We start from the raw sequence: 18,492 nt of genomic DNA, 5'->3' as shown, positions 1-18,492 counted from the left end.
GATTAATGTGCATGATAATATGTCAATGTTGCTGAGTGGCAGGAATAGGAATGTGTGGTTAAATGAGACAGTTAGCATGATCTCTTCACAAGACTTCTAGCTGTTAAAGTCAGCTCCCATACTACTTGCTTTTGCACAAACAGAGCTATCGCTTAATTGGCATTATTCCATTCTGTCAATTGCTCAATCAGGATTTGAAATGCATGAGTTTATTAGCAATATGGTTTTCACCATATTTCATCAACTGGCAAGTACAGCAGCTGTCCCTGAAGATTACTTACAACAACAACTTGCATTTATATGGCATCTTTAATGTAATAAACGTCCCGAGGTTCTTCACAGGGGCAATTATCAGGCAAAACCTGACACTGAGTCACATTAAGAACTAGGAGAGGTGACCAAATGTTTGGTCAAAGTGAGAGGTTTTAAGGACCGTCTTAAAGGAGGACAGAAAGATAGAGCGGTTACCAAAGCAATAGTGATGCAGTCTGAAATGGGTCATTACTCTTTGACACTCTGTCACAAGAGTAATGCCCCAAAACCAGCCAGTAGCATTAGCACTTCAAACCAACGGTATTTTCCTCTTCAGATTATAAATTGCTCATGCACATTGCAGGTAACATCCATTTCCTTACTCTAATTTCATTTATTTTTTTAGTAAGAACTACTTGACTCTGACAGGTATTTGGTAGAAACGAGGAAAAGTGAGATTTGTTTGTCCAATAATCTGTGTAGACACCTTTTCACGTGTCAGCTGGGTGTTCCTGGAATGAAGGAGGTACCATGACTTGTACAATACACAAGATTGGAAATGCAGCCAGCCAGATCATTCTTCATGGAGTTGTTCACCATGACAATGATCCTTATTATAGATATAAACAAAATACTTTCCTCACTCCCTGCAAATCTGTAAAATGGTGAGCATTATGTTTCACTTTGATCTGCTGCACTTCTGTTATTTTGTCCCTTTAGTTGTGCGTCATAAGACACCTTCAAATGATGTGCTCCTTCTCAAACAATAAATCTTACCCTTTGAGTGCGCATATGTATGATGTGCCATCTAGATATTTGGTGGATGTTTTCCAACAAGTGGCACTCACATGCGTCAGGAATGATTGTTGATTTTCAATGTGATTCTTCACTTCATAAATGCAAGGCCCAACCTTGGGTAAGCATGCAACTCACTCTTTGTACACATGCCTCACATGTACATGATTCCAGAGATCCTATATCTGTATACCAATAGGAAATATGAAGAAATCCGATTTGGAGAAGTGTGGTAATGAAGCAATGATGAAAAATAGAGGGAGATAAGAAAATCTAATGCTCTGCAATCATCGCAGATATGAGGATGAATACTACCCTGCTCTGCTCTCCAGAGCAAAGAACAAAGAGCAAAACAAAAACAAGACCCAGATCAGGAAACAAATTTGGAGTCAAGGATCAAAACTGGACCCTCGAGACAGTTAAGCCCTTGGAAGGAAATGTTACGTACACAAATGTGCAATACAATATGTGCAACTACAGAAGTAGATTTAAGAATATTAGGAGCAATTATCACAAAATCACAGAATTGTTGCAGCACAGGAAGAGGCCATTTGGCCTAACCTGTCTGCACTGGCACTCCCAATGAACAATTCACTGAGTGCCATTCCCCCACCTTCTCCCCGTAACCCTGCACATTCTTCCTCTTCAGGGAACAGTCTACCTCTCTTTTGAATGCCTCAATTGAACCTGCCTCCACCACACTCCCAGGCAGTCCAGACCCCTCAGGATTTTGATTCACTCTATCAAATCTCCTCTCAGCTTCTCTTTTCCAAGGAAAACAGTCCCAACCTCGCTAAACTATCTACGTCGTGCTTGTTTGGATGTGAGCAATACTCATATGGCTATGAATTCAGCAGAGTCAGAAATTAAAATATTGCCTGAAATCATTGTCAAAAGTAAAATCAGGGTAGAAATTGGAGTCTCTCAATTTTCTGCAATGATCTTTGCGATCTTTGCTGATGTATGTATTGGTGAATCAGAAATTCACTCGTGTTGCTTCTCTGAGCCAATCAGAATCATGACACATGACGTTTTTGTTCTGTTCCAGACGGATTTAATTAAGCCTGCAGATGTTGCACCCGACAGATTTGCCCTATCTAACAGGCAGGTGTTTCCTCCGCATTTGTGTTCAAAGATACACGTAATCTGGGCCTAAACTAATTACCTGGTTGAAAAGATCACTGAAATTTGGGCATAAGTGCGTTTCCCTCATGACAATGATACACCCATGTCTTGTTGATCTTTTTTCATCCATCCATAAAACTGGCCATACCCCAACTTTGGCGTAGTGGTAATGTCACTGGACTAGTAATCCAGAGGCCCAGGCTAATGTTAATTCCACAGCTGGTGGAATTTAAATTCAATTAATAAATCTGGAATTGAAAGACAGTCTCAGTACCGATGACCATTAAACTATCATCAATTGTAAAAACCCATCTGGTTCACCAGTGTCCTTTAGTGAAGGGAATCTGACGTCCTTACCCAGTCTGGCCTACATGTGACCCACAGCAATGTGGCTGACTCTGAACTGCCCCTCTGAAATGGCCTAGCAAGACACTCAGTTCAACAACAATTAGGAATGAGCAACAAATGCTGGCCTTGCCAGCGATGTCACATACCATGGAAGAATAAAATAAAACGCACAATAAATGTTTGAGAATGTTAGTGGGGGGGGTCTCACAACACTGCAACCAGATTTTCAGCAGTTGGAGGAACCAGAGCTTTTAATTGCCAGTTTTGATTGTTATTTTAAAAATAAAATTTCACACCAAGACATATTTTGCATTTTCTGTTTCTTTTACTGCATTGTTGTAGCAGTGAAAAGCTGGTAAGTTCCCTTCATTGCAGGTTCTTAAAACTACTGCACCGAACATGTATGAATGATGGTGAACTGAGTTAAAACTTCAATTTTTAGATTCAAGGAAAAAATACTGTGTCATAGCTATGATGGACCCCGATAGCTTACACTGATTTATGTTTGGATTTTAAGTTTGGATGCATTCTAATGAGATTGGGAAGATGCTTGAGTGTAACTTGACATTTGTAAAACGGGGGCACATTTTCAGATCTATTTTCTGGATTGCAGCCTACAGAATTAAACAGAGAATTAAAAATTTACCACATGGACTGCAGCGGGTTCAAGAAGGCAGCTCACCATCACCTTCTCAAGGGCAATTAAGGATGAGCAATAAATGCTGGCTTAGCCAGCGACACCCACATCCCATGAATGAATGAATAAAAAGTGTTTTGCTAGATGCAATCTTTTCAATTATATTTAATACATATTGAACTGGATTTGGAAAAGCAGAAGACAATCTACGTAGGAACAGGAGGCCATTCAGCCCCTCAAGCCTGTTCTGCCATTCAATTAGATCATGGCGGATCTATATCTTAAATCCATCGACCCACCTTTGTTCCATAACCCTTAATACCTTTATTGAACAAATCTATCATTCTCAGTTTTGAAATTTTCAATTGATTCCCAGCCTCAATTGCTCTTTGGGGGGAGCATTCCTGATTTCCACTACTCATTGTTTGAAGAAGCGCTTCCTGACATCACCCCCTAAACAGCTTAGCTCTAATTTTAAGTTTATGCCCCTTGGTTGACTGGACTCCTCCGCCAGACAAAACAGTTCCTCTCCATCTACCCTATCAAATCCTTTAATCACCTTAACCACCTCAATTAGATTGCCCCCCTTAAATTCTAAACTCAAGGGAATACAAGCCCAGGTACAACCTGTCCCTATAATTTAATGCCCACTCCTTTGGGGAAGTGGTGGCACAGGGGTATTGTTACTGGACTGGCATTCCAGTGACCCATGGTAATGCGCTGGTTCAAAACCCGCCATGGCAGATGGTGAAATTTGAATTCAATAATAATCTGGAATTAAAAGTCTGACGATGACCATGAAACCATTGTCGATTGTTGTAAAAACCCATCTGGTTCACTAATGTCCTTTAGGGAAGGAAATTTGCTGTCCTTACCTGGCCTTCTTGTGACTCCAGACCCACAGCAATGTGACTGACTCTTAAAATACCCTCTGAACAAGGACAATTTGGGATGGGCAATAAATGCTGGCCTAGGCAGCGACGCCCACATCCCATGAATGAATTTTTAAAAAATCAGAGACTATTTGTAATTCAGACCTGTGACTTTTTTGAACACACATAGAAGAAACTTTCCCCATCTATGTAAGCTGTGGAACTTTAGCGTGTGGCACTAGTAAGAAGTCCCTGTTCAATAAGATCAAGGTCCCTCTGAACTCATTAATATAACAGCACCATGGGAGTCTGAAACCACTTGTGCAGAATTAGCAAAAAATAACTGCCATGTTTTAAATACAAGAAGGTGTCGTTTAATGGATATAGTACATACACTAAGTATGAAATGTTCCAGTCATGAATTGCAAATTATTTATCAATAAATCTCAAGAAACGATCAAAGATGTTTATTGCTTTGGTCAATGTTATAGAGTAAGACTGCCAACTCTTAGTTCACTTTGTGAACTTGGAATAGAATAAAAGTGTCATACCTCCAACTAAGTACTGTAAGAGTTACCAATGCAATTACTTACAAGAACTGTCTGGCACATAGTGTGGAATAATGGACAGTAGGGAATGATATCAATGCTATAATCTAATTGAGGGGTTCATAAAAGACTTGAGCTTCATGCTCATGGTTTATGATACCACTTGAACCTCTTAATTAGGTTATAGCACTGAAATCTACTCCCTGTTGCCCATTACTCTGTATAGAAATTTCAGAAAGTACATAGAGATAAGGTCCCTTCCCTTGCATTTGTTGTAAAGCAATTACATGATCAGGAGTCTCAGATGGCGTACATTAAACTCTGGAAGATAGCTCAAGCAATCTTCATTGTTATGAGAATCCCTGAGATGTATGTAAACTGCTGCTACAATACTCACTGAGCCAGATCTGGATTTTGAGAGATTGCGGAAAATGGTACAGCTAGTTGGCAGCCTGTTTTACCTCTCTACCGATTTTTATCACCCATTTTACACCACTGATCAAAGTCAAGGCCTACCCCACTAACTTTTACTTATGCTCCTGAATAGTGATTACAATGCATTGGGTTTTAAATGATTGATTTTGTGACTATTTTCATGATTCTTATTCGGGGATATTTTTTCAATGGATAATACAAATGTAACATATGAGCTGCAACACCGCTGATATTCCAGTATAAAAATTAAATCAGTCAATGATAAAGTTATCGAAAACAGCCATCACCGTTAATCTTTTTTCTCACTTTTCAAAGATATCAAGTGTGAAGTTACATACAATGTATGGCACAGAATCAGGCCATTGAGCCCAAATGATCTGTGCCAGTATTTATGCTCTACATGATCTCCTCACATCCATATTCACCTAATTCGACAACACCAACCCTATCAGAATATCCTTCGCTTTTTTTTCCCTCATCCAGCTTCCCCTTAGAGGTATCTATGCTGTTTGCCTCAACTATTCCATGGGGTAGCAAGTACAACATTTTCAGCAGTCGCAGTGAACATAATGGCGATAAGAAACAAGGTGATGAATTTTCCTCTTGCTACCTGTGTGGCAGTCTGGTTGAGCACCCGGAAGGAAATTCACTCTGCTAGTTTGCCAATAAGGCAACAAAAAAGAAAATTTGCCCAAAGATTTTTGGGATTTGTCAAGGATCTAGATGTATTTTTCTATAGGTATCCAATCAAAGTTTTAAGATGTTCCCATCTGGAAAAATGGAAATAGGTCCTTTCCGTCTGAGAAGGATGTTTCATTCCCAATTCACCAACAGCAACAGAAAACTGATGGTGTTCTTCCGTGAAAGTAGAAATCAGCAACCTGTTTTTTAATAAGCCCAATTGGTTGTCCCAGCAAAATTTTCCCACTTAAGTGTGATCCCATATCTTCGCTGCAGCACACAACTGAGGAACAGGATTAGAGGAATATTTTAAAAAGATTTCACAAAGTAACAATTTCCTGACAAACATTTTGGAACATTCTTGGAATGTTACCAACTTTTTGCAGCATCGTTGAAACTTTGTAGTGTTCAGATACCTTGTTTGAGATCAACAGAGAAATGCGACAGGATGTTAACTTAACATTAACACTTAACCACTTCAAAGCCAAGTAGAATCGTAGAAAGATTACAGCACAGAAGCAGATCATTTGGCCTGTTGAGTCCATCTTTAAGAGCAACGTAGATAGTCCCACACCCCTGCCCTCTCCCTGTAGCCCTGCAAACTTTTTTCTCTTCAGGTGCTTGTCCATTTCCCTTTTGAAAACCATGATTGATTCAGCCTCCACCACAGCACCTTCTAATCCCATGACTGCTACCATCTAGAAGGACAAGGAAGCAGACACATGGAAACACCACCACTGGAAGTTCCCTTCCAAGTCACTCATCATCCTGACTTGGAAATATATCGCCGTTCCTTCAATGTCACTGGGTCAAAATCCTGGAACTCCCTTCCTAACAGCACTGTGGGTGTACCCACACCACATGGACTGCAGCAGTTCAAGAGGGCAGCTCACCACCACCTTCTCAAGGGCAATTAGGGATGGGCAATAAATGCTGGCCTGGCCAGTGAACCCAACATCCCATGAATGAATGAAAAAAAAAATTCTTAGTACATCCCAGAACCTAACCAAGCAATGTGTAAGAAAGTTTCTCCTGTTACCGTTGGTTCTTTTGCCAATCAACATAAATCTCTCAACCCTTCCACTAACGGGAGCAGTTTCTCTCTATCCACTCTGTCCAGACCCCCTAATGATTTTGAACACCTCTGTCAAATCTCCTCTCAACCTTCTCTTCTCTAAGGAAGACAGCCCCAGCTTCTCCAACTATTCACGTAACTGAAGTCACTCAACCCTGGAACCATTCATGTTAATCTTTTCTGCACCCTCTTAACACCTTCACATTCTTCCTAAAGTGTGGGGCCCAGAATTGGACACAATACTCCATTTGAGGCTGGGCCAGTGTTTTATAAAGGTTCTCCATAACTTCCTTATTTTTGTATTCTAATCCCTTATTTATAAAGTCCAGGATCCTGTTTGCCTTTTAATGGTTTTCTCAATCTGTCCTGCCCCCATTCAATGATTTGTACACATGTACTCCCAGGTCCTGCTGCTCCTGCACCTCCTTTAGAATTGTATCTTCTATTTTATATTGCCTCTCTTCATTCTTCCGACCAAAATTTATCACTGCACACTTCTCTGTATTAAATTTCATCTGCCTATTCAAATTCACCTATTTCAGTTTATGTACTCTTGTGAGTCTATCACCATCCTCCTCACGATTCACAATACTTCCAAGTTTTGTGTCATCTACAGATTTTTAAATTGTGCCCTGTATACCCAGGTGTAAGTCAACAAATATGGACCAAGAAAAGTTGTGGTCCCTGGGGAACCTTCCTCAAGTCTGGAAAACAACTGTTCATCACAACTCTCTGTTTCGTGTCACTCAGCCAACTCGTATCCAACTGTCCCTTTTATTCAATGGATTTCAACTTTGCCAACAAGCATATAATGTGACACTTTATAATATCTCTTTTGGAAATCCATATACACCACATCAATTGGGCTAACCTCATCAAAATTCCCTCCCTGTTACTTCAATAAAAACTCAATCAAGTTGGTTAAACATGATTTACCTTTAACAAAGTTATGCTGGCTCTCCTTAACCAATCCACACTTGTTCAAGTGACAGTTTCTCCAGGATTATCGTTTCTAAAAGCTTCCCCACCACCGAGATATTAGCTTGTATTTGCTGCAATTATTCTTACACCCAATTTGAACAAGGGTGTAACATTTGCAATTCTCCAGTCCTCTGGTACCTAATTTCTAAGATGGATTGGAGGATTACGGCCAGTGCCTCCGCAATTTCCACCCCTACTTCCCTCAGCAAGCTCATACAAATGAATAGTTTAATATTGTCCTTAGGTTTCACTCCACTCACACATGTGGATCTTTGTATATTCCTACATCTCTCCAGAAACCCTGTTTTGGGTTTGACAAAGATTCCAAATGTGAAAACTTCTGCAAAAAAAAAGTTGGTAATAATCTTGAAAAATAAGTTATGTTTCTGAAAATCAACTCAGATTCTAACTCTTGGTTACTTTCCACAACCTACAATTATCTCAGTGGGAATTCTAGTTCACAGTTTGATTGATAACTCTAAGAAGTTGTTAAACGATTAGCTGTGTTTGATATAGGCTTATAAATACAGGTCTGTTTGTTTTTAAAGGCATTCACTATTTGAGTTTTGAATAGACTTTCATGAATGGGAGCTTTTTTTTTAAATATAGTGAAGGCTGCAATAAATATTTAGACCTTTGTTTTATTTCATCTCAACATGGTTCCTGAGGTCTGCCCATGGTGGATACTGGGTGAGTTGGCATTGATGGTGTAAGAGCAAAGGGTGGTGGGAGGGATGGCATTAAGTTGGCATAGGAGCTATAAGGGGCCATTAGGGTGGGTGGGGACATGAGTTTGCTTGAGTTGGCATTAAGTTGGCATAGGGGCTATAATGGGCCATAGTAGGTGAGGGGCATGGCTTGGCATGGGGCATGGAGGTGACATAGGGAGTGGGTGGGAGAATGATGAGGTATGAGGGCTATAGGGCCTAAAATATCAGCAAACAACTGGGCCAGAGAACTGAGGGCAGCCTTTTAAATAGACCGCCTGAGCACTAGGCAGCCCACGTGGCTGCTGCTGACCTACATCTGGGGGCAACAGGTACAACTCCATCCTGCACCCACTCCACTCGTCTGCCAGGGAACTTTCTCCCAAGGTGGATGCAGTGAGCCCGAAAATTTTCAGACTCATGCTACCGGCCTTGGGAGTGAAAATCCAAGTCTCAGGTTTGGCCAATTCCTAAAGCCTATAACCCAGTGAGTGGATTTAAAAGCGGATTGGTTGCAATGCTTTACACGAGGCACTGGGAAATGATTATTTCAAACCTTCATCCAGCTGCACACCAAAGAGTTCAACTTCATGTTGGAGCACTGCAAAAAAGTGTAAGCTTTCCAAATTTAAACAGAATTAGACAGCTTATCCATTGACACTTTATGGAAGCTAATCTCCACCATGTCATAAATGCGGTTGAGTTTTCAACATTAAAATTTGAAGTTTAAAAAGCCATTGCCTCAGCTTCATCTGGGGTGCTAGCTGTGGCCTACTCTTCCAAATGAAGCCCCAAATTTCTGAAAAAAATATACTGGTAAGTGGAGCCAAAAGCTTCAGAATTATAAAGGAGTTTTTGGAGAACATTTATCCTGGTGACTCCAATATACCCTGGAATTGATGGCGAAACGATTGTCAACTTCATTAAATGATGCCTAATGGGCCTCAGGATGTCTTAGGCTACCTTGCTCTCCATCAATTGTGAGTAAGTTCAAAGGTCATTGCTTAAGAATTGCTCAAACAATAATTTCCGAACTTGACATTTTAATTTTGCTAGCAGACAAAAAGATCCTGATGTAATTATGCTCCAGCAGTACAAAGACGACAAGCAAGTGCTTGAAATTTACATGCAGTATATGTTATATAAATTTATCCATGAGTCTACAGATTCATACATACACCTAGCTATCATCACACACAGAAAAGCTCTTGTGATATATCACTTGGGTCCAGACCTCTTTATAGCCTTGGTCCAAACATGGGTAAAGAGCAGAATTCCAGACATGAGGTGAGAGTGACTGCCCTTGACATCAAGGCAGCATTTGACCGTGTGTGATATCAAGGAGCCCTAGCAAATTGAAGTCAATGGGAATCAGGGTTGGAGTCATACCTAGAACAAAGGAAGATGGTTGTGGTTATTGGAGGTCAATCATCTCAGTCTCAAGACATCGCTGCAGGAGTTCCTCAGGGTGGTATCTTAGCCCCAACAATTTTCAGCTGCTTCATCAATGATGTTAACTTCATCCTAAGGTGAGAAGTGGGGATGTTTGCTGATGGCTGCACAGTACCATCCGTGACACCTCAGATGCTGAAGCAGTCCGTGCCCCGCGTGCAGCAAGACCTCGACAACATTCAGGCATGAGCTGATAAGTAGCAAATGATATTCATGCCTACACAAGTGCCAAACAACAACCACCTCCACAAGGAGAGAATCAAACATGTCTCCTTGGTGCTCAACCATCATCACTATTGCTGAATCCCCCACCAACAAGCTTGACACCATCCAGGACAAAGCAGTCCACTTCGATTGTCACCACCTTCAACATTCACTCCCTCCATCACTGACACATGGAGGCAGCAGTATATACCATTTACAAGTTGCACTGCAGCAACTCACCAAGGGTCCAAGACAGCACCTTCCAAGCCCTCCACCACCTAGAAGGACAAGGGTAGCAAAAGCCCTAGAACGCCACCACCTATAAGTTCCACTTCAAGGAACACACCACCCTGCCTTGGAAATATATTGCCATTCCTTCACTGTCACTGAGTCAATATCCTGGGACTCCCTCCCTAAAGGCACTGTGGGTGTACCTACACCACATGGACTGCAGTGGTTCAAGAAGGCAGCTCACCACCACCTTCTCAAGGGCAGTTAGGGGTGGGCAATAAATGCTAGCTTTGCCAGTGATTCTCACAGCCCTTGAACAAATAAAAAAAGATCCAAAGCTGTAGGTTATCTACTTTATGGACATTATAGCCTTATTAATTGGATAGTTAAATGTCAGAACAGGAGAGTGATTTTCCTCTATTATCTTGCACCATGGTTTCTGTGGGATCACGGATATATATGCTCCTCATTACTGACAAATATGCAGCCACTGCACCCAAAATGAACCTTCATCCATCTAGCACCCTCATCACATCTCCAACATTTTCTAACCATCAGGAAAGTGCAGTCACTCCCATCACATGGACAACCATTTAGAAAATTTGCGCACAACAAGATCCCACAATAGCACATAAAGAATGACCAATGCTGGCGGCCTTGACACTGAAAGATCAACTGCCTCTTATCTAAATAATGTCATGGGATATATTCCATACACCTGGCGCACATCGGATCTCAGCTTGAAGCTTCTTGTGAAAGACGGCACCTCCAACAATGAAACACTCCCTCACTTCCACACTGAAGTATCAGCCCAGATTACGTGCAATCTTCTGACTCAAAGGTGAGAATTCCACAAACCAAGCCAAAGTGACACTGGTTAATCTCCCCAAATAGAATATATTACTGTATTCAAAATAATAGCTGTCTATGGGGATGAACAAGGGGTGTGAGAGTGGAAGCTTCTCATCAGTTTTGACATGTTACATATATATGAGTGGGTAAAGATGATAAAATGTAGATTCTTGATGATGAATGAAAAGAAGCACTGATTGATATGCTTGGCAAGTCTCATATACCAATCAATTGTACTGGTGATCCAAAGGAAATGGACTGGCTCTTTATAGCACGTGACAAAAATACTGTTACAATTGCAGTTTCTAAAGTCTGTCTCATTATAAGCAGGCATTTTAATTCCAATTTTTGAATACATTGTGTATGGGGCACTTTGTAGATATTGATAAGCAGAAAATGAGAGCAGCCTCCCTCACTAAACACTTGTTATAGTGGGTGTTCAATGTGGCATTGACTGTGTAGAAGTAAAAAGGTAACTTGCATTTATATAACACTTTACCATAGCCTCAAATCATGACAGGCACCATGATTTACTTGAAAATGTAGTTACGGTTGTTATGTAGGCAAACATAGCTTCTGTTTTCAACAACCTGATTCTACGTATAGCAATGTGATGAATGGCCAGTCACTATGTTTTTGGCAGTAATATTTTTCAGGGAGGACTGCATGCCACGACACTGGGACAACTCATTGTGCTCCACAAAACAATACCCAGCTATTTTTAACATCCAGCCAAAAGAGACAGCTAAGGACCTTGGTTCAATTCTCATCCTCGTTTTCAAATTCTTCCATGGCCTGGTCCCTACCTACCTCTGTAACCTCTCTCCAGGCCTAACAGCACTGTGGGTGTACCTATACCATAGGGAGTGAAGCGGCTCAAGCAGGCAGCTCACCACCTTCTCAAGGGCAATTAGGGATGGGCAATAAATGCTGGCCTACCAGGGATGCCCACATCCTATGAATGAATAAAAAAAAACAACCTTCTGAGTTATGCTCCTCCAGTTCTGGCCTTGTATACACTCCCTGGGCTCCAGTCTCTAGAATTTCCTCCCTAGTTCTCTCTGCCTTTCCCCACTTCCTTTCAGATACTCCTTAAAACTTACCTCTCAGACCAAGCTTTTGGTCACCTGCCTAGTGTCTCATTGTATGGTTCAGTGTGAGGCTTTGTTTGATAATGCTCCTGTGAAGCAGCTTGGGATGTTTTACAATATTACATTGGGAACACCACCACCTGCAGGTACCCCATCAAGTCACTCACCATCCTGACTTGGAAATATATCGTCGTTCCTTCACTGTCGCTGAGCCCAAATCCTGGAATGCCCTTCCTAACAGCACTGTGGGTGTACCTACACCACATGGACTGCAGCAGTTCAAGAATGCAGCTCACCACCACGTTCTCAAAGGCAATTAGGGATGGGCAATAAATGCTGGCCCAGCCAGTGAAGCCTACACCCCATGAATGAATAAAAAAAGTTAAGGGTGCTTTACAAATGCAAGCTATTATTGTTAATGTTGCACCTGAAGTACAGCATCTTCGACAGTGCAGCACTCCCTCACAACTACGCAATACCAATCTAGATCAAGGTATCCAAGCTTTCAGAATCATAGCAAGTTTACAGCACAGAAAGAGGCCACTTGGCCCATTGTGCCTGTGCCAGCCGAAAAACAAGCCCCCCCACCCCCCAGCATAATCCCACTTTCCAGCATTTGGTCTGTAGCTTTGCAGGTTACAGCACTTGAGGTGCACATCCAGACACCTTTCAAATGAGTTGAGGGTTTCTGCCTCCACCACAAACTATGAGGTGGTATTTAAATGAAAATCTCCACTAATTAGCATACACCTCAAGCTGCTCATTGCAACAGGTCTCGGTGCTCCAAAATAGGTTTTGAGCACCAGTGAGGCAACATTATTACAAACACATCTTTACAAATTTCGAGGCCCACAAAACTCAAACAACAAACTAGCAAATATGACGCATTAGGGCAAATGAGACCAGAGATGTCTGTCTGGGCTTTTCAGGGTTCAGGGACTTAATGTGGTTATAGCATCACAGGTCACGCCTAGCCTGAATTATGTGCTGAAGTCCTGGAGTGGGGCTTGAATCTAAAGCCTTCTGTCTGAGAGCGCGACTTAAGTAGACCAAGCTGCCAAATGCTACTTTATTGCATTGCTCGTGATTTTATCTTCTGCAGGGATAAGGGAAAACAAGTGACTTTTCTTTCAGTAGTCACATTTTTATTGGCATAGGTGTCTAGACTTGTATAAAGATATTTTCTACTGACTGTGATGTTTTCCTTCTTTTAAGAATATCTAACAAGAGCACAAACACGAAAGAACAACAGGAGTGCCTGGCATTTTATTCTGTTGTCATGCTCAGTAAAGACATGTCATATTCATAACTTTAAACATGGACTGTATTCAGTATAGCATTTTCTAGATCTGCCTTTTCTTTTAAAAGATGTACATTAAAAAACTGCTAAGATGGCTGCTGAGGGTCAGATGACTTTTTCAATTTTTGCAGAGACTCAGAATCACCTCAAGTCTCTTGAAAGGTCCTAATTGAATGATCATGGGTGGACTGCCCCCTTTGAATGGACATACCATGACAAAACTACTTATGGAATTCACACCTCCTGTTGTTTATGGACTTTCATAACTCAAGAATCTGTGGTCTCCCAGGTTTACTGTCTCTGAGCGCAAAACTTATCAAAATGAGAGCTGTAGAGAATCCAGTTCATTAGAAGTAGGTGTGAATGTCCACCATCCAGCCCCCATTGTGTATCAATGGCTTCCAACTTCAAAACATTCTGGATGGACAACAAAAGTATTGATCATGTGGTCACATGACCAAAACTGATCACAGATAACAAATCTTATTACCACAAATACCAGAAAGAAACCCATCAGTCTGCAAACAATACAGTCAAAACAACAGCAGCAAAGGCAGCAACATCTATGCCTTAAAACTGAAGACTACAACATGGAATGGTCTCCAAGCCTGTTCCCTTTTAAGTCCACCAGTGCAGAAAACCGACCTCCTAGTAATAAGTCTATAAACAACTTCACAACTCTTTGAGGGAATCCTGCAACGACCTTGATTTACAACTTTGGTCTTTGTACTCACCTAGCTACACTTCACCAGTGAAAAAGAACCTCCGTTTCACCAGGCCTGCATTGAGACAAGCCTGTCACATGACTTAAACTATTCCGTTGTTTGTAACATGTAAAAGTGCATTTAGCTGCATTTTCCTTGTGTGTGTGTGAGTGGTGAGTGAGTGATGTTGTGTAAGATTTTTGGGGTGAACGCGTAAATAACTCTATTTAAACTCATGGACAGCTTGCTACTAGTTATTCAAATTGACTGTACATTCAGGGCTTAAGAAACACCCTTATCTTCCTTTTTGGAAAAAATGAAAACACACTGATTATGGACAGTGAGGGAAAGGAACAGGAGTTTCAGGTTTCTCTCATCCCTGTCCGTAACACTATCAACACATCAAAACTACCTGGTGAGTGAAGTAATGTAAACTGACAGGAGTGTTACTGTACAGTGATGTGCATGCAATAACCTTCCATATCTTTAAGTTAGGAATGTAAAGGAGTATAGAAATTCAAATGGTAGACTTCATATTTTCCGGCTTTTTGTGAAAAGTGAAGAGATGTTGCCAAAATGGGGAAGTGGTATATGCAGCAGCTCAGATGGGGAGGTGCTAGTGTCATGGAAGAAACAGTGAGGAACTGAAGGCAATGGCTCAGGAGTCAATGGATAGGGAGGAGCAGCAAATGGTAAATGTCAATATTGCTCCCCATCAATATTATAAACAGGCAATCCATTACTTATCTCCAACTGGTATTCCCAGTTAAATACAATGGGTACAAAATGGGACATTTCCAACAGTTCAAAACAGATAGGAATTCATTGAAGCCAGATAGTTATTAGGAAAGGATCCCTACAACTCGGATGCAAATTTAATTCCTTTGTCCTCCCTTGACTCTATTTTATAGTCTACTTTAATTCATTAGAAAGGGCCACCGCATTCCACTGATGGGATAGAGACTGAGGTTGTGTCACCAGATTAAAAGTATTTGAATTCCAAAGTGATACGACGTTGTCCTTCCATTCTGTGGAAAGCAAGGCCATTTGCAACTCGCAGTATTAATACAGGTGATTGATGCTATACCCAACTGGTCTCACCCCAATCATCAATTATGTGCAGCATTTCGCTTGGGCCTTATTACCAAAGTATATTCATAATCTTTATCAATATATTCAAACACTCTGGTGTCAACCAAACCAAAGCCAATACTGACTCCTTAAATCACAGTTTGTATACTAAGGTCAATGCATATTTCACCTGAGATGGCAGTGGGAGGTGACATTGGCATTACCATCACTCTTGATGTGGAGCAGGCAGTGTCCTGCTCCTGGATACTGAGGTCAGGCCCAATTACTGCCACTGAGGTTTTATTTTAGTGACAAAGAGAAAACGAGATAGTCGACTCTTCTGAATCTTCAGAAAGCAAAGGACAGTGTGGTCGATAGCCAGAGATCATTTTTTAAAAAAAAGTTAGCTATCCTCTCCTAACCATTCACACCCAACCAATACTCTTAAAGGCGCCAAGATTTACACCAGTGCAAAACCATCAGCGTTTTACAGCACGTTTATGGCATTGTGGCAGCACCAAATAGCACGCCACAACAAATGTCAAATTCGCCTTGCAACCGGGCATCTTTGGGACGGTTCGTCCTCTGCTAGTCTGAAAGTGAACAGTGTAACATTTATCAGTGCCTCACACACATATAACGCACATAAGATATGATGGGACCAGTACACCCTTCTCCTTTAGACACCACCTAGGAGAGTATGGGGGCAGGTGCTCCCAGCAGATTTACTCTCTCAGGCAGCTCCCACAAACCTCGACTTAATTTTTGGGAGCTTGTGCCCTTGCCTTTTGGACGGGTGATCAATCAGGTGCAAGGTCTCGCTGGCCAACCAGTCTTTATTCCCGGACACGAAAAACGAACTAGTTTCTCTTTTTTTTAAAACAAGGCGTGAATTATCTATTCACTGGGAGGAGGGGCGGGGGTTCAGTACGAGTAACGGTACCCCAACACACACATGCACCTTTCCGAATACAATGTCTCCATTACAATGTGGCGGAATTTCTCGTTTACTTTCCAAAGGCATTCAAAATATCGCAGTTTGATCTCAAACCGAATACATACCAATACTCTCCAACAACAATACATGTTACCATTCTCAGTAGCACATTTATTACTCTATTGTCATTTAAAAATGGCACATTCTCATCAAGGAAGCAGGAGCAGTTAATCCCATTTAGGTTTCATTTCCATAAAGTGACTAGTTCCTCTCTCTTCTCCCCAGATTATTATTCTTGTTCAGTGTAAAACAATATTCAATTATTTATTAACACCCCCCCTGCCCAACATGACAAGAGGATATAGATGCAGCAAGGCTCATCTTTACACAGCCGCTTTAGAGAGAAACAGAGGGTGAAAAATTCATAATCTCTGCCACAGTTTCAAAGAAAATGGGATTTATTAATGATGATTTTTTTTTCCCCCTGGTTACTTACTATTTCTGTGGGTTGATGAGCCAAAATGGCGAATGTCGACAGACGATCACACAGGCATTTGGTATGGGATGCATCGGTGAGCACAGTTTTACATCCCAGAGTGGACCAGGCGCCGGTCGACTCGTTCCTGGAAGAAGGAATACATTAGATTTGACGGACAGTTAGAGAGAGACAGAGAAGGGAGGGGAGTCAAGCACACAGTAACATTTCACCCAGAGAGAGAGAAAGAGGGGGCAGAAATCATTGTAACATCTCCACTGGATACAAACAAGATACATTGTTCATTACTGTTTACAAAGCAATACCCGTGCTGCTTGATTGAAAAGCCGACGTGCAGTCATGTTAATGGACTATTTGCTGCTACATCCAGCCTGGAATCTCACTCTAGGAGCTTTCACTCAGGGAGAGTGTGTGTGCACCGTGGAAACGGATAGCATCAGCGAGTTGCAAGAGGGGGAAATCTTTTGCTGCAGGCGGGGAGGAGGAGCAGGATGGAGGGAAAGGGAGGGATTCTTTCGCAAACTAAACACACAAACCAACAAGGTGCATCGTCAGGGAGAGAGTGAGGAGGGAAGAGAGAGAGACAGAGAGATGGAGGCCGAGTGTCGCTTTTAGAAGATTCAGGTGCTTCGCTTTCAAGCACGATCCTTCAAAGCGGCTGCTTTGCCTCAGCCGGTCAGTCCATCCCCACCCTAACCCGGGCAGCTCTCACAAATGGTGCAAACCACACACACAGCAGCAAGCATCATTGCAAAGAAATAATATATTTTACATTCCAAATGCATTCCACACAGAACGACTTGAAGGCAATTGCAGATTAAAAAGCCAGATAGATTATTATTCTTGATATTTTAAAGATTTTTTTTTGCTTATTTACATTGCCTTGTAAAGTTCTCCAGTAAACAAGGAAGCAATGCTGAATTATTTTCCAGGATGGGAGGGTGAAGGGGCACTCAGTACTAACTCCCAAAAAGAAGCTGGAGAGGTTGGGAAACAGAGAGGGGAGTTTCTGAGGCAGTTACAGTACCTGCAGTCAAATTACAGTAACTCACATGGTGCATTACGGTAATGTGGCTCCCAATTAACCATTACAGCAATTTTTTGGACAGTAATGTTTCTTTACTTGCCCCATTACCACTCCATTCAGCCCTGCACTACCATCCTTTTGCCATTTAATCTTCCTGACTTCCTATCACAGATCTTCTCTTTTGTTCTCTTCTTCACCGTCTCCGCTATTACATTTCTGACTTCTCCAGTTCTGATGAAAGGTCATCTGCCTGAAATGTTGGCCTGAATGGCAGCACAGAGGCTGAAGCCCAGCAGCAGGACCCATGAAGGTCAGTTATGTGGCTGTTGGGGCTGTCATCCTAATAAGCACAGCGGCCCACACACTCTGCACCCCCCCTCACCGTGCCAAGAGCTGCCAGCCCAATCAACAGCTCAGCAGTGCCCCCACTACTGCTGGCCTTTACTGACATTGCAACCAGACAGGCAGGCCCCAATGATCACCCAGGGGATCGCTGAGGGCAGGTCCTTGCCACGGGGGGCTGCCGTTACCATCAAGGAGCACCTCTTTGGGCCATTCAGTTCCCAAAAAGGAGCCTCCAAACCTTTGTCCTCCTCCCCCCCCCCCCCCCCCCCCCAACCCCACCAAATGAACCCCGCTGGGAAGCCACTGGGTTTCCCTGGTTGATCTCA

The 18,492-nt window shown here is 42.0% G+C and overlaps 1 protein-coding gene across 9 annotated transcripts in view; it reads right to left on the bottom strand.

Moving 5' to 3' along the window:
• Positions 1-18,492, bottom strand: part of adgrb3 (adhesion G protein-coupled receptor B3) — a 990,062-nt gene that overhangs the window by 174,868 nt on the left and 796,702 nt on the right. For all 9 annotated transcript variants that reach the window (XM_078541844.1, XM_078541846.1, XM_078541847.1 and 6 more), the window contains one exon: positions 16,795-16,921. In XM_078541844.1, the coding sequence (XP_078397970.1) occupies positions 16,795-16,921 (127 nt within the window). The remainder of the gene's footprint in view (positions 1-16,794; positions 16,922-18,492) is intronic.

Source organism: Cetorhinus maximus, chromosome 5 (assembly GCF_964194155.1).
Source record: "Cetorhinus maximus chromosome 5, sCetMax3.hap1.1, whole genome shotgun sequence".
Classification (NCBI taxonomy): Eukaryota; Metazoa; Chordata; class Chondrichthyes; order Lamniformes; family Cetorhinidae; genus Cetorhinus; species Cetorhinus maximus.
This window is presented reverse-complemented; position numbering and strand designations above follow the sequence as displayed.